This window comes from Argiope bruennichi, chromosome 4 (assembly GCF_947563725.1).
Source record: "Argiope bruennichi chromosome 4, qqArgBrue1.1, whole genome shotgun sequence".
NCBI lineage: Eukaryota > Metazoa > Arthropoda > Arachnida > Araneae > Araneidae > Argiope > Argiope bruennichi.
Genome location: NC_079154.1, coordinates 26,920,473 through 26,943,824, shown reverse-complemented (window position 1 = coordinate 26,943,824; position 23,352 = coordinate 26,920,473). Strand labels below are relative to the sequence as shown.

General features: G+C 27.3%; 1 protein-coding gene across 1 annotated transcript; it reads left to right on the top strand.

Annotated features, from left to right (window-relative positions):
* The first annotated feature begins 1,948 nt into the window (after nucleotides 1-1,948).
* Nucleotides 1,949-20,586, top strand: LOC129965750 (electron transfer flavoprotein-ubiquinone oxidoreductase, mitochondrial-like). Its single transcript, XM_056079903.1, has 13 exons — nucleotides 1,949-2,075; nucleotides 6,279-6,389; nucleotides 6,993-7,145; nucleotides 11,525-11,601; nucleotides 12,284-12,365; nucleotides 13,675-13,793; nucleotides 13,889-13,966; nucleotides 14,604-14,816; nucleotides 15,534-15,752; nucleotides 15,905-16,073; nucleotides 17,219-17,401; nucleotides 19,133-19,351; nucleotides 20,353-20,586. Exons 1-13 carry the CDS (start codon nucleotides 2,069-2,071, stop codon nucleotides 20,511-20,513), a joined length of 1,791 nt encoding a protein of 596 aa, XP_055935878.1. The 5' UTR covers nucleotides 1,949-2,068; the 3' UTR covers nucleotides 20,514-20,586.
* Nucleotides 20,587-23,352: the final 2,766 nt, after the last annotated feature.

Below are 23,352 nucleotides of genomic sequence, written 5' to 3'. Positions count from 1 at the left end.
TAAGAAACCTGATTTAAAACATTCCAAGCCAGCTTTGAAACTATATAAGGGAGTGCCCTATTTAATGATATGTAAGTTAAATTGTATTAAGAAGTTGTCTTTGTATTGCTTCTACAAAAATAATGTTACTGTAGTGATTGGATTTTGAAGCGTTAGGAAAAAAACGTTCATAGATGGCGCTAGCCAACTAGCGCAAGTGTAATTAAAAGAGTGATGTCATTCGAATGTTTGCTCTTGGAGAAGAAGGAGTTACTGAGCAGAGTAACTCAAACGAATCTGCAATAAATTTGTTGTTAAGTTTTCTATTTGCCTATTTATTCAAAGCACTCACGAACCAGCCACGACAGTTACTTAATCTGTGTACTTAAAAGAATATATGGACACAGTTAAAATATTTTCAAGATGAAACACATTCAAGCTATACACTTGTTCTGAAAATAGAATAAATTATATGGCACTAATTATAATTGAATTTATATTATAAATAGTTTGTTCAATTTAAATCAATTAATTGCAATCATTAGTAAAGTATATTTGATGCTGTTTAGGAAAATTATCAAACATATAGAATTCTTGAATTTTATGCTTCTGAATTATTTATACATGTATAGATGTGTACGTAAACTTTTTCCATTTGCAATCCCTACTTAAATTGAAAAATGCTTTTTCCAAGAATAAAAGTTGTTCTGAAGCATAAATTAATTATAATAGAAAGGACATACAATTAAAAAAAAGCAAATTTTAATATAATCTCTTAAGACGTTTCTGAACTGTTTTTACTCACAAATACTGAAGAAAATCAAAGAAAAAAGTTTTGTGAAAATTTTGCAACCTTAATATTTTTTTTGTCCTATCCACTGTTAAAAATCGAACATTAATAAGTTTAAAAATCTTTCCTTGTATTTATGTATATGAATCTGTGTTGGAAAGAAGGATTTTGAAATACATTATATATAAAAAAAATTTATTAGTTTTTAAAAATGAATTTCTATTTAAAATTATATAATGGAGATGTCCTTCATAGTTTTAAACTATGAGTTGATGATCTGAAAGGCATGATATGAAATTTGGCAGATTTAAATTGCTCTGAACTTTTCACATGCACGGGATTTCAGACAGAATGAAATCTCGCTTGCAATTGTTTTACAAGTTGAAAGTTCGACCTCCCATTATTTTAGGATCAGTCATATTACATAAGCTATCTTATTTTAAAAATAACTTCGAAACTGTACAGTCAGATATTCATGATCACTCCACACCAATAAAAGGAGAGTACTTCAAAATCGACTCATCATTTCCAAAAAATGTCCAAGATTGCCATGACATGGAGAGGAAAGTTGGGTACCTATTCCGCCTTAATTCCTAGCACTCCCTTTCCTTCGCATTATTTGGAATGATTGCTCATTGAAAGAGGACATGGAAACAGAGGCTTGCAATATATTCTGGCAAAGCATCCACCTAGGGGAAATGGCATAGAACCGAATAGTACTCTAAAAAATGATTAAAAATTGAATAGCGTGGAGTTCTACCAATCCATATGATAGTGAGTGAATGGCTTTAGAATTCTAACTAAAGCCATTGAACCTAGGTTTCATTGGTATGTTTTAAGATGCACATACTGTGAATTTTTTTTTATTTAAACATGGAAATTAAAATACGTTTACTACTGTCTTATGCTTTTAATTCATGTTTGTTCATTCACTGATATATAATTTAAATTTCTTACAAAATCTGTTGCATGAATAGTTGTTAAAGTTGCAGTAGTTGCTGTAATGTAAAAGTTTTGTGAGAGAATGCCACCTGAGGTTAATGACCTCGTTATCTCATTGTGATTCATCCCTGGTTATCTCATTATGATTGATTTTAAAATGGACATTATATAATTAGCTCGACGAAGTAACAACCACTCAAATCCCTTGGCGATTCTGGTTTACGATCAGTGAATCGGATGTAACTGTAACCGTCAGAATATATTATTTATTTTTCGTTTTTGATCTGATTCTGCTGTTTATTTGAATCGTCACGTCTATCGGGGGTTTGATATCTCTATATAAATAGGGGTGCAATCATGTTGGGTATGTTGAAACTTGTTATATAAAAACAAAATTTAAGAATTCGAATATATCTTTTAAATTCGAATGTGTTTCTTCTGAATTTTTCCGAAGGAATGAATATTTAAAATCAAAAAGTATGGTTAGCTGAGTTGAACTTAGTAAGGAGGAAAAAAATTAAAAAGGATTTTTTTTTCACTTGAGTTCTTTTTTTCATAAAATATAAATACTTTTTTAGTTTTTTATCACATGAATTTCTAAGCAAAGAATGTGAAAATTTTCTTTATACATTTCTTAACTCAGAAATTTTAAGACAATGAAATCTTATCAGTTTGGTGTGTTATGTTACGTAAACCATACAATTTTTAAATTTGGTTTTTCAATTATTCTAAATATTTAATCATAGAATTCTTACGTAATTTATATGATTTTAATGTTACTTTTTGTGTTTATTAATTTTTATTGCAGTCATTCCATATTGATTGATCACTTTATAAATTTATTTAATGATTTTTTTTCAAAAACAAATTTAATTATTATTTTTTTTTTGCAAATATAAGTATAAAAAGAGTATTTTTAATATTTAAACCTACAAAAGTTTGACACATTTCATATGATATTCAACATTAATTTCTTGATGTAAATGTATTATTTATTCTCTATAAATGGAAAGCAGAGTTATGATTCTTCAGCGATCCGCGATTTTCTGCTTTACTTATTTATTTAATTTTTAAAACTTTTTCTGATTTTTAAGAAAGGTGCAGTTTAGTTGTATGAAGAGGACTACCTTAATGATAAAAAGAACAAAAATTTCTTTAAACTATGAATTCAGTAGCAAAATCTGCAAAGTATAAGTTCTTTAAAAAAAGTTTGCGATAAATAATTAGATTCAAGGAAAAGGTTAATGTCAAAGGAAGCTGCAAAGAAAATATTTTGCATTGTTTCCAAATTGCTGAGAAATATTCATCTTAAAAAACAGAGATGTCAGATCTGAAAAATGGCTGCCACATCTGAATTTTGTACTCAAATAAAGCTGATTGTTGCACCAAAGTGACTGATGCTTACACATAAACTATGAAATGTATATTATCAATGAGATCCAGAAAAATAAATAAATAAAGATTTAAAAAAAGCAGTAATGTGTCCTAGATATTTCACAAATGGTCTTTGACCGTTAAATAAATGTTTGCTAAAATATGTTAGTGAGGATGTTTGTAGAAAAAAGAATTGGCATTTCTCTCATGTTTGTTGCCGTATGCACATTTAAATTTTTTCTGAACAATATACTTTTTAATGCATCTTCGAGAAGGTCTTATGCTATCAGTGCCAATTAGAGTGTGGATATGATTTTTTTTTCTTGCACATTGACTATTTAAGATATATTTTTTTCTATTTTACTATTGCACATTGTTTCATACTGCTTCCCCCCCCCCCCTCGCTTGGCGCAATTTTTAAAAATTGCCAACTACGGTCTTGCGAAATGTTCAAAAGCAAAGGAACATATGTCCAATCATAGTGCATAATAAAGATTGCCAACTTTGGTGCTTTATCGCAACTTGGTGAAGAAGGGGGTTAAACTCCAATTTAACTGAAAATTTTACTTAAATTTTTTACTGCTATTTAAAATATGCGAATGGAGAGGAAAAAGTAAAGCTAGCAATGGATAGCTTTCCTCAAAATAATTGCTCCCTATCTTTAAAATGAATTTTCTTGGTTTATCAGAAATGATTAGGTCTACTAATAAGCAGGCAGTGTGCTCTCATTCCAGCCTCTTAGGTTAGTTTTTGTGAGCTTTATGTATGACACCTTAAAATTGGTTCTATTTTTTTCTATCCATTTTGCTTTTTCCACTTTCAGTGTCATTAAAAAAATATATTTAAAAAAATATTGTTCACTTAGAAATCCAATACTTTTTAGAGGGATCAACTTGAGACCTTCACCAATATAAAAATTTATTGTAGATTTTTTGCAAATGTAAATGCTGTGTATTGTACCATCATAGATTCAAGGTAGGGTTTATATAAAAACCGGTTTTCAAATTCAATATTTCCAAAAAAACCGTTTTCAGCCGGTTTCCAAATTTATGTCAAAAAATAGAATGGGGAAAAAAAATTATTTAATTTATATACAATAACAAAAAAAAAACAAAAAAAAATCAGTATCAAAGTCAACTTCAAAATATTAAAATAAAAAAAATGTTAAGGATTACATATACATATTACATACACAAATAAATAATGAAAACTCAAACAAAGATTTCAAATAATATTTATATCATTTTCACTAATTTTAATATCTTTTAAGAAAATAGGATTTTAAAAAACATAAAATATCCACTGAATGGTGGCTAAGTTTTGTTCTTATCTTGGACACAATATTGCCTGAAATCAAAAATACTCATTCACTAGCTACTGAGCTTGGTTTTATAGCATCAAATAACAAATCTAAGTATTTTTTCATCCTTTTATTTGTTGCCTCAAATAATGAAAATTCAGCTTTCAGTGTCTTCTGATTTGTAAGTTCTTCTTAAGGGTCTTCAAGAAACTTGTGAATTCATTTTTTCATGGCTTCTTTTAAAAATTGCTTTACTCTGATGAGTAGTTTATTTGAATTTCTCTTCATCAGAATCGGTTTTCACATAAGAATTTAGAAATATTCTAGACAATATATTTCTATATAACTTAATAATTTCGTTTTTGAAGCTAAAGAAAGTACTCTAGATTTCTTCACTAAACTAGAAATGTTTTGTGGATTTTGCAAATACAGCAAAAGAGTTGCTAATTCTAGTTGTCTTCTTTCTTAAATTCGTTCTTCCAAAGCATATAATAATTTCAAACTTATTTCAGTGTTTAAATTATTTAGTTCATTTAACAGAAATTCAAATATACCTTCACTTGTAAATAAATTGGTATCTTGTCGCCCTAAGCCTTCAGCTGCTACACAAATCGGTCCCAACCAATAAAATTCAAAATATTTGTTTATTTTTTTTGAAGAGGAATATCCAGGTGTTCCGGAACGCTGGTTTTCTTAATTAAAAAACCGGTTTTCAAATATGACATATTTACTTTAAAAACCGGGTTTGAAAAACTGTCAAACCCCAATTTAATGCTTTTATAAAGGAAAAACGATCTTAAGGGTATAAATGCATGATCAGTTTAAAATGTTAATTGGAAATGAACAGACTTGATGATACTTGAACAATTTACTTGAAAACAGAGGCATTGGAAAGCAGAAGCAACAAATGTATTCGCTTTTCAATAGGTATCCATCCCTTCCGTCCAATCTCTTGTTGCAATAATAGACCTGTTTCTATCAATTTCTAGCCATCTAATTTGGAATTCCTCTTCTATTTTACATTCTGAGCCTCAAAATATTGTCCACCCTACTCTTTCTAAAAAATAAGGATTATATTGTATCAACTTTCTAAAGTGATGGAATTATCATGATAGGTAGATCTAAAAAGTGATTATTGGTGTAAGTAGGTTCAAAATATATTGAGTAAATTGGCATTCTGCCAGGACCAAAACAAATGTTGTTATTTGGAGGCTTATCTTTATATTGTTATATGATAACCCTTCATTCTATGTTAAATAAATGAAGGTTTCATTCATTTAACATAAGCTTCATTCTATGCTAAATGAATGCATGAATTTTTGGTTTCATATGCTTTTTCTTCAGAATTTGTATTGTGTAGTTTAACACTATTGATGCAAATACATGATATCTGCTTCTTTTATATTGTATACCCTTTTTATTTTTAACAATTACTTAATGAAATACTTTTATATATTATTGCATATTGAAATAAAATTCATACTCAAATATAAAAAAAATTGATTGATTGCATTTCAGAAGTTTGGTATTTAAAGAAATTTATTAATAGGATCTTTATAGTTTTCTAAAATATAATTGCATACTTCATTTTTTATTCATATTAAGTTAAAAAATAGTTATTTTATTTTAAAGTGTTTTAAGGATAAAACATAAATTAGAATGTAATATTGGTTTTAAGGATAAAACATAAATTAGAATGTAATATTGATGAAATTAATTTTTTTTGTTAATGGGAGTTTTTTAACATTGATGTTTTTTGATGATAGAGATATGTAAAGAATTTATTTGTAGATATAAGATCATGCCTGTCAACTTTTATTCTTGTTTAAACTTGTTGAGAAATGCTTTAAAATTTTTGTTTTATTTATTTGCATATATTCTTTTTCATTTTAGAAAAATGTTGGAGAGTTGCAAGCTTGAACCGATTCTACTGCACTAGAGTAGCACCTAAAATAACAACTCATTATACAATAGTTCCCCGAGAAACTGATCCAAGATGGGAAGGTTGGTGAAGTGAAATACAATTGTATATTATGCACTTAGATATCTTTTTTACACTTAATGTCAGTTGTTTGCTTTTTAGACATTTTAAAAAGGAATTAGATATGATTATGTATATTTTTATGTCAAATCTATATTATGAATATTTTGCATTTACATTTTTATTGCTGATAAACTATTTTAGTAACATAAATACTACAAACTTAAAAAAAAAATTACTCATAAAATACATGTTTGCTGAAAAATGTTCCTTAATTATGTAAAATTTCCACATTCTTTAAATAATTTTAGTAATGAAATCGATTAAAAATCAGTTTAGTATACTGTGAAAATATTCTATTTTCTATCTATATATGAAATTCATACATGGATAGAAAACATTCAGTTGATGCAAATCTTATTAGTTTAGTCATGAAGTATAGTTATTTTACTTGGAAAATAAACTTTTGGGTTCGGTTTTTAAAATTTTCTTTTGAATAATTTTGTTACCTAATAATTTTTGATAAGAAAATATATAAATTCTCAATATTGATACCAAATTCAATAATTAATGTAACTTTTAATTAACTGGTTTACTAACTTAATTTTGAATGGCTTGGTATTTAGGTGTTTCGATGGAAAGAGTAAGTGATGAGACAGATGTTGTTATTGTTGGCGGTGGACCTGCTGGCATGTCAGCTGCCATCAGGTTAAAACAGTTAGCAGCAGAAAAACAAAAAGATATTCGAGTATGTTTAGTTGAAAAAGCTTCAGAAATTGGTGAGTAATTGGCTTATAATAGTTATGCTTATCTTATAAAAATGCTTCCTAAATTTATAATATACAGTTTTAAAAAATCAGTTACATTAGAAAAAGGTTTTATGATAATATATAATAGTTTTTTTACATGTATAAATTTGTCTTTTGAAAACTACCTTGAAAATACAAAGTATACCAGAAGCTTCTCTTCGGAATTTTGTAATTTGTCAACTGTTGATTATAAGTAAATAATCTACTTTTTACTTGTGAAATAAAACTGTTTTTATTCTTTATTGAGTATGTGTTTTCTGAGTGTATGGGAATTTTGTTGTGAGTTGCTGTAAGTTTTGTTTCTTTATTAGAGACTAGCAGACCCGGCCACTCGTTGCTGTGGCTAAGATTTTTGTTATATTACATTGTAGTAAACTTATTCAAGGGAAACGGTAGAACACCAGTCATGGGGACCACCATGCTTTTTTACACAGATGCCATTTGTAAAAAAACATGGGGACCTCCATGATTGATTTTCTACTACCGTTAATATTGAGCAAAAATTAATACAAAAAAAAAATTCTTTATTTTTTGTATTCAAGTTTGTAACAAATGAGTACATTACAAAGTTGTTAGTAAAAAACACGTAACACTTAAACTTATAAATGAGGTAGGTAGGGCAGATAGTTTTAAATCTTTGACAATAATGTTTATTATTTTGAATTATAAATACTTTTAATTTCAATTTAATTTAGCACTAATCGGTCCACAATATTTTTGGTTAACCTGTCTTTAGCTAACACAAATAGATTTGATGGTTTTCCTACACGTGAACATGCAACATATAGTTGCCCATGAGAAAAACATGGATTTTCCAAATCTAAACCACAAATGGACATTGTTTGGCCTTGAGACTTATTTATAGATATGGCAAAAGCTACACAAATTGGAAACTGCAACCTTTTGAAGGGTATAGTAGATTCTGATGGTATCATCGGAATACGTGGCAACAGGACCACTTCTCCTTTAAACTTTCCAGTTAAAATGGTAGCTTCAAGTATATTTCCGGTGATCTTTTTGATGACCAAACGCGTACCATTGCATAATCGAGGTGGATTCAAATTACGCAGGAGAATAATAGGTGAACCAATATTTAATCGAAGGTGATGGGTGGCATTCCAGGTATATCTAGTGAATTTAAAAATTCATTTGGAAAATTTACACTATCATTTTCATCAACAACAGTATCGATTGATTTAAAAGACATCAGATCGCCTGGTAACAACTGTTGTATTTGGAAGTTAATTTTGTCAACATCAACATTTTTGGCTGCCAAAATAGCCCGATCACTGAGCCACTGAGCCCGATCACATTATGATTCAAGTAATTACTCTGTATTCCGGAAAAATACTCTGAATCAATTCATTTTTTCCCTGAAGAACAGTGCAGAAATTGTCTGGCAGTTTAATGCATTGCGTATTTGGTTGCAGTTCTATTTTACCGTTCCCAATATCTAGTAATTGTTCAGAAAATATTTGTGCTGATGGATCATTTTGCAATTGTACGCGCATGTTTATGGCCAATCGAAGTGTTTCAACACTTCGCCATAAGAATGATTGTTTTAAACATGCATTTTAATTAAAGATTGTTGAACAATGAAGCACTAATAATTAAAAAGCAAGAAGAATTCCACTGTATTACTTTTGCTATAATATGAATTCAATTTATACTTCAGTCTAAATAACACATGGTCGGCTATGCTAATACCGAAAATTGAAAAAGTAAGAGCAATTGAATTTCATTGTATTGCGTTTACTACGAAATAAATTTAACTTATACTTTAGCCTCAGCAACACATGGTGGTTATGTTATTAAATTATAGCTTATGTGAAACGTTGGTACTTTTAACACAGCGCCATCTGTTAGAATACTTACTCAATCCAGTCAACAGATACCGCCATCTGTTAGAATCGCTTGGAGCTAACAGATAATTGTGACTGTCCAATAACGAACAAATAATTTGTTCCTTCTTAATACCTTCCTTCTTAGTATAAACCCTTTCCTCTAACTTTAGTGATACAGATTCTGGCTTCCTCAGCTTAAAGGAAAGATTAAAAAAAAAAAGTTCTATATTCCATACATGAAGTTGCCATGATATTTATTCCGTCATTGATACATTTGTCTGTTGCAATAATTCAAAATTCATTTACAAAATGAAATCAGTTTCAGAAACATTTATTAAATAATGATAAGCATTGTAGTTGAAGTGAATGATAGCTGAGTTGATGATAGCTGACGTAACTTGATACGTACATGCAGTTTATTAGTAAAGAAATGAAAAACTGAAACGATTATTGTAACCATTTTTTATTATCATATCTTCAATAATTTATATAAAAAAGATTAAATTTCATTTAGCATACAAATGAGTTAATATTTTTTTATTATCTGATTAGAGAAACTTATTATTGGCTCATTCACTCACCTTTTTTACGATATCCTTAACAAAAGAAATAAAATCATTTAATTGAAAATTCAATGAAGGTAACAAATGTTATTGCCGTACAACATTTTTCTTAGTAAACAGTCAGATAAAGAATCGGAATTCATTCAAAACGAAAAGTAATAATTTATCCGTGTGCACCTCCAAGTATTTTTCCAAACTTCTTTATAATTAAAAAAAGCAGAATTTTAGTATGTTATATTAATCAGTGATCCGTTAAAATGTTTGTAATTAATCATTTTCAAATAAAATATCTTATTTCTGAGAATTGCCACCGTGCACAGTAATACAAAATTCAAACATAAGATCGTGATACTTTATCCGTTGCAGCGTATCGAATTTATTGTATGCCTTAAAAAATAATTGTGGAAAATGATATCTTATTCCTGAGAAACGTTTTCGGATAGGATCATAAACAATTCGAACCGTAACGCAAATGCGTAAGTTTTTCTACGCCAGTTGGGGTAACGCTATGCAGATTAGAAATTTTTAATTTCCTTTATTCTGTTTTATTTTAATTCAAATGTACTTAAGAATGAATCTGAAAGATCGATTAATTAACAATGTTTAATTTTAAATGCATCAAACATTAAGAAAATAAATAGAATCGTTTCAAATAATCAGCCGAAAAATCTTAAGCCTAGCCTCATGACTGTTGGGGAAAAAAACTGAAGCCGTACTCATTTGGCAGTGGGGAAAATGAAAAGAGTTTTTGGTGAGAAAGTTAGTTTTTAATTAATAATTCTAATTAAATTCTAATTAAAAATTCAAAAAAAGGGCTATCCTATCTTTTAAGTTAGATCAAACTGCACACGGTGTGCAAATTTGATTAAAATCGGTTAAGTAGTTTAGGAGTCCATCGCGGACAAACAACGTGACACGTAATTTATATATATTAAGATTTACTAAGCTTCTTTAGAAGACATATTGAGTCTCCATTAGTTGTTGAGATGCATATACCATAACACAGCAATAAAATTTAGTAATCAAAATAACCTCACTAATCAGTTGAGCACCAAAGGAACTGAATATCTAAATCTATCTATCTATCTATCTATCTATCTATCTATATATATATATATATTGTGACAAAGAAAAGCAAGTTTATGATTGCCCTTTATTAAGATAAACATTGCTACAGGACATGCACATATAAAAATGCTCCAGAGTTGACTCTTTCCTCAATTGCATGATTGCTATAATGATTTTAAATTAAAATAAGATGCATAATCAACAAGCTAGAAATTAAAAATGTTTGAAGATTTCTTACTAAAAGTATTCTTATTTTTGAATAAAATACACAAAGGCTCTAAATTTTACATTTGAACCATCCTTTTTTTTTCTTCCCCCCCCCCCTAATCTGCTGTTTAATGATTTTTCTTTTTCTTTGCAAGAGACTTTGTTAGAAGTCTCTTTAATTTATTGCCATATTTTATTGGTATTATTGTATATTTATTTGCCATCCCTGCCAGCAAATCTGAATGAGTTTTAAAATTGATTCATAGCCAACACAAATGAAATAACATTTGACATGTTTTTGCAATTGCGGATATAATTTAAGTATTAAATGAACAATGCCATGTAGACGCCCTCTGGAGATCACAAAGCTCTTAAGATATCGTGTCTAATTTTTTAATACGTTCTGAATATTTTGCTGCTTGCATCTTTAAGGGATGATGATTTAAAAGTGCATATTTTAAGATAATTTTGATAGAGGATGAGGTTCTTTTATATAATTTGTGTCTAATTAATGTTATTTCAAAAGTTGTTACTTGTTCTGCATTCTTTTCCAAGTTTTGATTATCTTTTCTCCCAAAGTGATTGGAGTTTTGCTATAATTTTATTTTCAATGCAATGTTTTATATTTTTTACAATGTTCTAAAATTGAATTGGATTTTTATTTTAGGTGGCCATATATTATCTGGAGCTTGCATAGAAACAGATGCCTTAGATTCTTTAATTCCTGACTGGAAGGAGAAAGATGTAAGTTTCTCTCATTTTTTTCTCACTGTGTAACTGAAATTACTGTATTTTGTTGTGGTATTAGATTATAATAAAAAAAAATTTAATTATTTTTAAAAAAATATTTTCTAATGAAAATTTTTAAGAATTTTGAGGGCAAATAATATTTAATGTTAGAAAGACTCAGTAGTTATCTGTTATTAAATGATGGAAAAAAAGAGGAACTTATGAAATTCTATAATTTAAATATATACTAGATAGAAAGAAAATAACATGTTATGATGAAAAATAAACAAAAGTTGTCTGAGAAGCAGTGAAAGTTTACATCCTTAAATAGAAATATTGATAATACTAGGTTAGAAAAAGAACATATGAATTTGAGAATAATTTTATCAGTTTTTTTTATAACATTTGTAACTGAAACATTTATAACATTTTTAACAAATGTTAATATTTTCTACCTTTATAGAGATTAGTGGGATTATATTTAGCTTCTAAATTGCTGAAAACTTTAGAGCATCATAGCTTTTAATGCCTCTTAATATTGTTATGAATGAAATTTATATATTTTTTCAATGATGCAGTTACACTTCTATTGATTTTTAAGAAAGAAAGGTTTCATTTAGAGATTAGGTTATTGCTTTTGAATTTTATTATTCAGTAATACTTTTTCAATACTTCATTTTCATACTTCCATTTGCAGGCTCCCATAAAAACGCCTGTCAAATCTGACAAATTTGCCCTTTTAACCAAGAACAAAAGAATACCAATACCTATTTTCAAAGGTAATTTTTTAATTTTATGGATTTTATTTATAATTTCATTGTTATGAAATTATACTATATAGATGCTATTAAGTAAATTCAAATGGAAATCTGTAAACATTTAATAACATTTATATTCCAGATTTTATTTTCTTTTTCAATGAAGTTATCATGATAAGATTTTCAGCATTTTGATTGAGAGAGCAGAAATTTTTTCATATATTATGACTTTTCTTTAGCATTATTTAATATTATTAGTTAATTCTGTTTTGTGAAAGTCTTTTCAGTAAGTAATTGGTTTAAATTTAAAATAAATCTATTGATAGGATTTTTAAGTTGCCTACTACAGGCAAAGCAAAATTCAAATCCATAAAATAGAAGTTTTTCAGCAAATCACTTTTTATTTAAAAAAAACTAAATGGTCAAATTATAATTTATATTGTTTAATTTTGCAGTACTTTAATGTTAATTTTGGCTTTTTCTTTCTGGTTTAAACACAAATAGATAATAATTAGATAGAAAATACAGAAACATTTTTCAGTGAGCCACATTATAATGATGATCAGAATGTTAATTAATTTCAGTATGATGCTAAAAATATTTTTTTTATTATTATTTTACATATTTCTATTCGCAATTTTTATAGCAAATGAAGCAAAAATTAACATATGGCGAATAGAAATAATGAAAGAGGTGGCATAAGTTTGTTTTGTAACACACAAGCTTTTAACAAAATTATTTTGATTCACTTAAAATTTTTTGACAGTTTTATCCAAATAAACTGTGTCTGTAAAAAAAGCAAAAAAAAAAAAAAAAAAAGCGAGTTTTAAACCAGTCCCTTGATTATGTTTCAAGATTTTTGTTGGCTTAATTTTTTATAGTAGGCTTGATTTAAAAAATTAAAAAAAAAAAAATTAACAGCCACCATTATTGGAGAGACAGTTATTATTAGAAAGGTAATTCCCCCTTTTGAACATTTCTCCCCTCTCCCGACATCATTTATGATTTAATTCAATCTTGGATACATATTTTTTCAAACAATCCACTTAAATTTTACAAAATTAATGATAGATATAGATAATTGTTGCGCTTCTGAATCAAACAGTTACTGAATTCAGTTAAAATATTGTTCACTGGTTAAAATTTATTAGCTGTTATTTTTGACCTTAGTACTTCCAAAATTTCATACAGATAATCTGTATTCAAGTAAAGTTTTTGTTTTTATATTTTATTTGTCTGTTTTTAATCAAATATATGCTGTATTAAAGTTTAAAATGTTGTAAAGTAATCTTTCATTACTGAGAGTTATTCTAAATTAGGTATTTTCTAGGTTTACCTATGTACAACCATGGCAACTATATAGTAAGATTAGGAAATGTTGTGAGGTGGTTAGGACAGCAGGCTGAAGAATTAGGAGTTGAGCTTTACCCTGGTTATGCTGCTAGTGAAGTAAATTTGCTATTTTTATAAATAATACTTTAAAATTTATTTCATATTTTTTTAAAATCATTTGTTTTATTTATTATTTTCTTGGTTTAATTTAGGTTCTCTTTCATGAAGATGGAAGTGTCAAAGGTATAGCCACAAACGATGTTGGAATAAATAAAGATGGATCACCAAAGGTAAAGAGTTTATTTAGTCCTTTTGAAAATCATTTTATCTTGTATATGTATCAAGTACAGAGCTGTGGTGGTAAGGTCTTGGCTTTGAAACCTTTGTTCAGGAACTTTGGTTTCTGGTTCAAGACCCAATTCCACCAAAGACCATCGTGTAAGCTGGTCTGGTGCACGTTTAATTCATCGGGGCCAAATGTCCTCCCGCTGGTGTGGTATGGAAGTTTGGAGGGTAGTGCAAGGTAAGGTGTTTCCCTCATCATCTGACCATGGTTCATGTTCAGTTATGAGGTCCATCCCAAAATAGCTCTAGTGTTGCTTTAAAATAGGATATTAATATAACTAAATTAAACAAAACGTATCAAGTATAGAACAGTATTTTTTGTTTAAGTATAAAGCATTTTCTTTCAGGTAAAGTAGTGAAATGCTTAACTTTATTTTAAAGAAATAAACATTTTTTGAAATTGCAAAGAAAAACTTATTTTTTATTTAGGAGTAGTGTATCAGTTAGGAATGATTGTTCTATGATAATTACTAAGACTTATTATCTTTTTCTTAGTACTAACATTAATTTTTGTATGCAAAAACACTTATTGGGATTCCTAAAATCTGTTTGCTCATCCACTTCATATTTAATTCTCTGTAGGAATCTTTTGAAAGAGGTATGGAGCTTCATGCAAAATGTACAATATTTGCGGAAGGATGTCACGGCCATCTTGCTAAACAACTGTATCAGAAATTGAATTTGAGAGCTAACTGTGAGCCTCAGACATATGCTATTGGATTGAAAGAAGTTTGGGAAGTTGAACCCTCTAAGCATAAACCAGGCACTGTTGAGCATACCGTTGGTTGGCCATTGGTAATTATTTTATCATTAAGTAGTTTATGATTTATTTAGATAATTACATTATTTCTGTAATAAATCTTTTTCAATTTTTGATTGAATTTTTTATAATTGCTTTTAAGTAACTATAAAATGTAAAGGAATTTATGAATTGATGTAATACCAAATGGATCTTAAATATTCGATTTATAGATTTTGTTCTATTTATTTTTGGTACTGTCAAATGTTTATTTTCAACTGTTTTGTAGCATTAATATTTAAAATTAAGTAGACTTAAAAATATAATACATTCCACACATGCACTTTTTTATTTAATTGAAAGATTTTTCATTTGCTAACACTATATAGAGCCATTATTTATTAATTTATCTCTTAATATTTTGAGAAATTAATTAAAAATTAAATTTTTAAATAGCAATTATGTTTTGTTAATTATTAAATATTAGATTTTTAAAAAGATAATTATGTACCTGCTTAGTACATTTCATTTTCTTAAAGGCATAATTGAAAAGATTCAATAATTCAGATATTTCTAAAGACATAATTGAAAAGAAAATCCTACTAACTAAACCTATATGAATAACTTTGAATCAGTAAAAGAGCTTTGGTTATATAAAATTTAAACGAATGTTTTAAAAGTATGTTAGAAAAATTTATTCACATTCCTTGTTTCTTTTAAAATATCAAAATTATACTATTCCAGCTATTTACATTTTTCTCTACCTTTTGCAGAATCATAAAACTTATGGAGGGTCATTTCTTTATCATCTGGATGAAGGTGAACCTTTAGTGGTTGTTGGTTTTGTGATTGGATTAGATTATGACAATCCATACTTGAACCCCTTTAAAGAATTTCAAAGGTTTAAACTTCATCCTTCTGTAAAACCCGTCTTTGAAGGTGGAAAACGTATTGCATATGGTGCTAGGGCCTTGAATGAAGGAGGATTTCAGGTTATCATTTTTTTTTCTTTCATTTCAAACATTTTACATAAAATTTTTAAAAAAATTGGTTAATTATTACAAAACGCAAACTATTTGCAAATTTAGTTATTTTCTTAAAAGTTTAGCAGTTTTCTTATTTTAATTTTAAAAAAATTTTACAGAGTATTCCAAAATTGACATTTCCTGGTGGATGCTTAATTGGTTGTAGTCCTGGTTTTATGAATGTTCCCAAAATCAAAGGAACACACAATGCCATGAAAAGTGCCATGATAGCTGCAGAAACTGTTTATGATCTTGTTACATCTGATGATAAACAGTCAACAACAACTGGTATTTAATTTCTTGAGCTTTGTATCTTTTAATCTTTTTTTTAATTAAGTTTTTTATTATTTTAAAAATATTTCAAAGAATTTTTTAAAAGGAAGATGTATATATGTAATGATATCTCTAAATCTAAATTAAATTCTAATTTCCTAATTTTTATCTTAACTTATATTAATATCATTCTAAAATGTTCTCTGATTTGCTGATCCAATTCCACCTTTTTTATTTAATTAAGCTCTGTAAAATTGCTGAAATCGACAAGTTCCCACCCTACGAGTGAAGGGTAAAAATCTGTCAAGCTAAGCGAATTCTTTTAAAAGATACCTATATCCCCCCTTACCTAGATCAATATGTGCAAAGAAATCCGTATCTGAATTTCATGGTATATAATCAGCAAGAAAAATATTTGTCGCACTTTTCTTTATTCGCTCTTGTGTTGTGATGTAGATTGTTATATCGTGTTGCACCTTGGTTGTACATAAATTATGCCTCTCGAGATGGAATAAAAGCGATGTTTAAAAATTCAAAGGTATCTTCTGTCTCTTTGGCCATGAAACTGCACAAAAATATATTACATTATATATATGTTTGTGTAATTTGAGTTCAAAACATTTCATACTATTATCAAATACTTTATTTTAGTCTCTAAAATTTGAAGAACAAGAATCATTTTCATGTTGCTTCCAAGTCATTCCCAAAGTTTATTTCATTTTTGAAATTTTTATTTAAAATTTTTGTTGTAATTAGATTATATTAAAAACGCTTTGTATTTTTTAAAAAGTCGTTACTTAATCCTCTCTCTATTTAGATGTAATGCAGCTGTACAGTTATTTAATTTTTTATTGAAATGGAAAACATGTATATTCAGATCTGAAAAAATTTTAATGAACCCTAGCCCTTTCTTAGCATGCAGTGGATCCTTGGAAGCAATAGGTAGAATTACATCAGGTGTCCCTGAAGTAATTCTAATTTTCAATTAAGGGTGAAGTGGGTTTGATGGGAATTAAATAATTTTTTATTTGTATCCAGATATTATGATTTTGATTTATTAATTTGCATATAATTAATTTTTTGGAATAAATGAATAATTATTAAAATAATGTATCTCTGACTTTTTTTACTCTAAAACAAATGATTTTCTTTTTATATAGCTGCTGAACCAACAGAATATGAGAAGAAACTTAAAGAGAGTAGTGTTTGGAAAGAATTGAAATCAGTTCGTAATATCAGACCTTCTTTTCATTCTCCTTTGGGTATTTATGGAACTATGATGTACACTGGTTTGTTTTACTACTTGGGTCGAGGAAAAGAACCATGGACACTATCACATCATGGTAAAAAATAAGCTCTTATTCTACGATTAGTAAAAATTTCTTTGTATATTGAATGAATTAATGAATAACTGTAAGTTTAAATAATTTCCTATTAATGTTATTATTGGCTGTCAGTATTATCTGTTTTTATGTGATGTGTGAACCATTATTCTGGAACTTTTTATTTATTAATTCTGGTTTACCATTTTTACCCTTTATATAGGGTGGGCAAAAAGTCCGTAAAAACTTTAAAAATTCATAAAACCCCAAAAAATGACCAAACTAAAAAACGGTTTGCAGGTTTAGCATTGATTGGTCACAGGATTTTTTTTAAGATAAGAAAAGAAAAAAAAAACACCCGACAGATGGCGCTGGTACAAATGACTTAGTTGTAAATATGCAAATGAAGCAGGTGATTATAAATACTTATGCTTTTGATTCAGAGCCAGTTATCTGTTGTCTGCCATGTAAGTGAACAAGGATGCAGAGCGGGAAAATTAAAGCTTTTACATCAAAAAGGAATCAGTGACTGTTGCACTGCATAAATTCTGACTTCAGGAAAATGTGAAAAATGTAAAAGGGCTTTTAATAGTAGCAGGCCTCATAGAGCATGTTCAGCAATTTGAGGAAACTGGAGAATCGTGTAAGGTCCAGTAGACCACGTCTAAGGCAGACATGTTCGGCACGTGTTGCAGCCAAAATGGAAACATTAATGTCAGAATCCGCTGCAGGGACTAGCAGTAGCCAAATATCTATGGTTTCCTCAATCTCCAGATCTAACACCAGCAAACGTTTGGCTATGGGGAAATTTAAAATCCCGGATGTACCAATCCCATCCATTCAATCTCTTGGAAGTGTATGATACAACCCACCAAGAGCTCGTACAGCCGGACATGTTGCACACTGCTGTTGCTGTATTTGTGACATGCCTGCAATATGTTATCACCTGTGGTGGTGGACATGTGGAATACATATTGCTATAATAAATGATTTGGTAGCATTATTTTTGTTATTTGAGTGTCTTTTCTTTCACTTATGTACAAAACGCCACCTAATGGCTGTTTTTTGAATTATTAATTTTTTCTTAAAAAAATTCTTATGACTTCTCAATGCTAAAGCTGCAAACCGTTTTTTTTTTTTTTGCTTAATTTTTCGGTTTTTATAAGTTTTTACAGATTTTTTGCCCACCCTGCATTTGCAAGTAACTTGGTTTTAATAAATTTTCATGACACTAAAAAAACATTTGTTGTCTTTTATTAGTTTAAAATTTAATCTTTAATTTTTCATAGGAAGTAAGAAATTCTCTAGGTAGTCTGTAATTTTAATCTGATAATATTCAATCACATAGAAGAAATTTATAGTTTTTAATGGAAGAACTACAAAAAATATACATTATGGGATTTAGAAGAAAAATGGAATTTTCCAACTTAGTGACTAGAAAAATGAAAAGTTTCATAACATTTTCCTTGAGTTAAAAATTTAAAAAATGTATTAGAGAAAGTTTTAAAAGATTGAAAACTATGCGCAAAGTAGTACAAACACGAATAAATCTTTAAAAAAAATAATCATTAATTAAAAAAGCATTTTATTATTAAAATTATAAAGTTCTTAACTTCATTTTTTAAAACTTTTGAAATGTCATTTTGATTATAATTTGTTTAATTGAAAAAAATATTTCATTATATTATTTTTTAAGTTTATAATAATAATATTTTATATGTATATTTACATTTTTTTTCTAACAACTTTAAGGTGCTGATTATGGGAAATTAAAACCAGCTTCTGAATGTAAGCCAATAGAGTATCCAAAACCAGATGGTGTAATTACATTTGACTTGCTTTCTTCTGTTTCCTTGACTGGAACGAATCATGTCGATCAACCTCCACATTTGACATTACGAGATGACTCAGTTCCTACTGAAAAGAATTTGAAGTTGTTTGATGGTCCTGAGCAAAGATTTTGCCCTGCAGGTAAAAGTCATTTTTATAATTATATAGGAAAATATTTGTTTTTGTATGTTTAAATAGGAAAGATGGACAACATTTAAATACAAAATCCTACTCACATTATAGTGGTAGTGATTCTGAGATCCTAAAGAAGCAAGTTTTCTTGCTTACTTTACTTATTATACCTAAATAAAATTTGTTTCATTTTCTTTCTATTTGTATTTATTGATTCAAAAATATAAATATAAATTCACTTTAAGTCATAAGTAAGAGTATGGGTTTGATTGCTTTGAAAAAAACTATTGTATTGTAGTTGTATTGTAAGTGAAAAGATAAACCAAGTCGATTTTAAATTTATTTTACATATTTAAAAATTTGTTATTTGATCATATCCTATATGTCAGTATTATTTTCATGATTGTATGGATTAAAAAAGCCAATTGTATAGAATTATTTTCCAATGAAATTATAATAATCTAACAATGTTTCACTAGGCAATTAAAACGTTTTGCTTATAATGTTTAAATTTTAAATGGATTAGATATGATACAGTAGTTACAATTCAAGAAACATTATATACCAAAGCAAATTACTGTGATATCCTTAGAAGACAGATTAATTCATTCACTGCCATTTACGAGATATCTTGTAGGATGCTGTGGTAAAATTATGCATTTATAAATTTGGATGGCAGTGAATGGGTTAAATTAAAATGGCATAGTCATATATTTTATTAATGTATATTAAGTTTTTTTTTGTATGGTTTAACTACACTGTTAAAACCATCTATATATTACATTTTTGCAGCAAGAACACTAATGTACTTAACAATTTTATCAATTAATTGCTACAGAAAGTTTCAAAATGTATCGAGTAATAAAAATTCTGTTGTATCTATCTGAAGAAAATATTTTTTGAGCACTATGCAGTGTCACTTTGACCTTGCTTCATCACACAATTATTTAAAGGTTTAAAAAATGTTACTTGCTAGTGCAAATTGTATAATGTTTTATATTTTTTAACAGGTGTGTATGAATATGTATCAGAAAGTGAAGGAAATATGCGACTGCAAATAAATGCTCAAAATTGCATTCACTGTAAAACTTGTGACATTAAAGATCCAAGTCAAAATATCAACTGGGTAACACCAGAAGGAGGTGGAGGACCAGCTTATAATGGAATGTAAATTCAATCTCTATTACATTATACATATTTTGTTCCTCTTTCTCAATGGGAATTAAAATAAATTTTCCTGTCTATCTATGACTCAGGACTGTATATATAAGTATAAATTATTCAATATTCTTAAAAATCAACATTTTAATGAAAGTGCAATTAGATTTTTATAAATGCTATTTATTTTTGTGCATGTACTTTTGTAATGATTGTGAATTAAAAAATATTTTTAATAAATATGTGGTTTAAGTCAATAACAACACTTCTTTTTGGTATAAAAATATTTTAATATTTTAGGTATTCATAATATAATAACATCACAAATATTTAAAAGAAACACATCAGTAACAGATTTCTATATAGAAGGCACCATATATTAAGGCTGAATGACACTTAAATATTGTGACTGACATACAAAATGGATTTTATAAACCAATGCTAGAACAGAATATAAATTCAAACAATCATTTATTAAGTAGAGTGTAATCTCTGTTATTTGAACTGCGAAAAAAATAATTATGTTTTACAGACATTCACATGATTTTCAGGTTACGTTGTTTTCTAAAAAATAAAGAAATGTGTAATTTTTCTTATTTATTCTTGTAAATTTTCAGAACATATATTTTTAATTTTTTAAATTACATAAATAGGATTGTTTTAATTATTGCAGTAAGAATATTATAAACTATTCAATAAAGATTAGAATGATTTAAATAAGAAAATGCCTGAATACAAGCTACATTAATAATTTCAAACAATTTTTACTGTGAGAACACATTCCTTTAAAATACCAACTTTTACAGTTTATATCATTCATTTAGTAAATGCACCAAACAATTGATAATAGATACATTTAAAGAATAGCTGATGGTTCTACTATAAATCAATCGTTTTTCTGTCAACATTATTTTATTTTCCTTAAAGCCAATGGGATTTAAATTAATTTTGCTCATTGTAGAACATATGAAAATTGAACACGAGGCAATGAAATAAATATCAGGCTTCGATGCCAAATGTGACCATCTGATTAAGAACTGTGCATTAAAATCTTAATGCTCGAAAAATTATGCTGAAGCATATGAAATTCATAATGGTTGCTATAGTTGCCTTGTAGAATATCTATAAATATGATTTCATTTGTAGAATTAATGTCATCACATAGAATATTAAAATGAGGAAAAAAAATTTAACTTCATTATAATTATTAATTTCTTTTGTTTATTTATAAAAAAAGATAGCTACTTCATAACTGAGGCTTAGTTCAGTCAAAATATTAATGCAGATAAATTTATATGGAATAATTTTCTATTATATTTAAGTCTCCAGAAAAAAACAGAAATAATATTAACCTTTTAAAAAAATTACTTTCATCACATTCAACAAGTAAATAATAAACAAAACTGAAAATGTAAGAATATTAAATTTTTGAAAGAGCACTCAAACTAAGGATGGATTGAAATCAAACATTATTTTCAAGAAAATTAAATCCTCAAAGATCAGACCTAATTAGTTTGATTTTTTTTTCATAAAGAATTTCCAATTTTTCTAGCTCTGGAAAATTCTATAAAAATAATTTGTACTTATCCTATTTTCAAAACAAGTCTATATGATCCAATTAAAATAAACATAATTCCTTAGAAAATATATATCTATTAAATACTTTGTTATTTATTAAATATGTAGAAATTTAAAAGAATAAAGTTCTCACTCCTCGAACATTTAAATAATGGATATAATATACTAATTTCCAACCCAAGTATAACTTTTTATAAATTATAAAATAAATAGATGCATAACTATTTGGGCTTGTATGTGATAAAATTTAAATAGTATCTGTTACAATGTAATCAAGTAGAAATAAAGCAGATGAAAAAAAAAAAAAAAAAAAAAAGGCTTTTTTAAAAATTCATTCTTTTGACTAGAAAAAACAATTTCACTAGTAAAATAAATACATTTCATTTTGAAAAGTTAAATTGATTTAAAGATTTAGAAAAACTTTTCAGTTAAAAATACCATATTAAATGATCATTTCATTCCATAAACTAATTTAAAAAAATATTTTACTTATAAGAGAAGATTGATGTGATTGCTGAACTAAGATAATTTACAGATACAGATTATTACAATTTTTTTGACTTACTGGCAACACCAGATATACACTTTTCAACTGTTCCACAACTTTCACACAAGTCTTCCAAATCATTTAAATTATATGAAATACTTCAAAAGGTTGCAAATTACAACTCTTCAACTAAATAAATTACATTGTTATACAAAAAGTGCAGTATTCTAACATATTTACTTCACACTTATTCTATACATAATACTGTATTATTGAAAAACAGGAACCAAAAATGTACCAAATATTTAAATTCATCTACATGCTAAAAAAGATATCTATAAACCAAGTAACTATAAAAAAACAAACAATAATATTTAAAAAATATAAATAAAATGCAAAATTTAATTTAATTTAATATACTGAACAAGTGCAAAAAAATTAAAACAGGCCTTTTTTAATTTTTGAAATTTTAAGTATTTTTTATTTTTATTTTAAATGCTTCAGTAATAAATTTGAAAATAATGATCAAATTCCAAATTATTAAAAATTAGTTATATATTCATTCATTACTAAGATCTTATAATCTATCAACATCTTATTTAACCATCGAGGTTTCTAATTAACATTAAATATATAATTAAAAATGTTGGATTTTATTATGCTAAGTATCTATATAACTATCCTTAGATAAAAATTAAAGAAAATATGATCTTAATATTTTAATAAGTAGTAATTTTTAATTTTTAGTAAGTAGTTCAATAATTTTAAAATTTTTTAATAAGTAGTT

What these genes read in the sequence shown, in the direction of transcription:
- LOC129965750 (XM_056079903.1), top strand. An exon ending in AACTGATCCAAGATGGGAAG is followed by an intron (nt 6,390 to 6,992) that starts GTTGGTGAAGTG and finishes CTTGGTATTTAG; the next exon opens with GTGTTTCGATGGAAAGAGTA. An exon ending in TAAACAGTCAACAACAACTG is followed by an intron (nt 16,074 to 17,218) that starts GTATTTAATTTC and finishes CTTTTTATATAG; the next exon opens with CTGCTGAACCAACAGAATAT.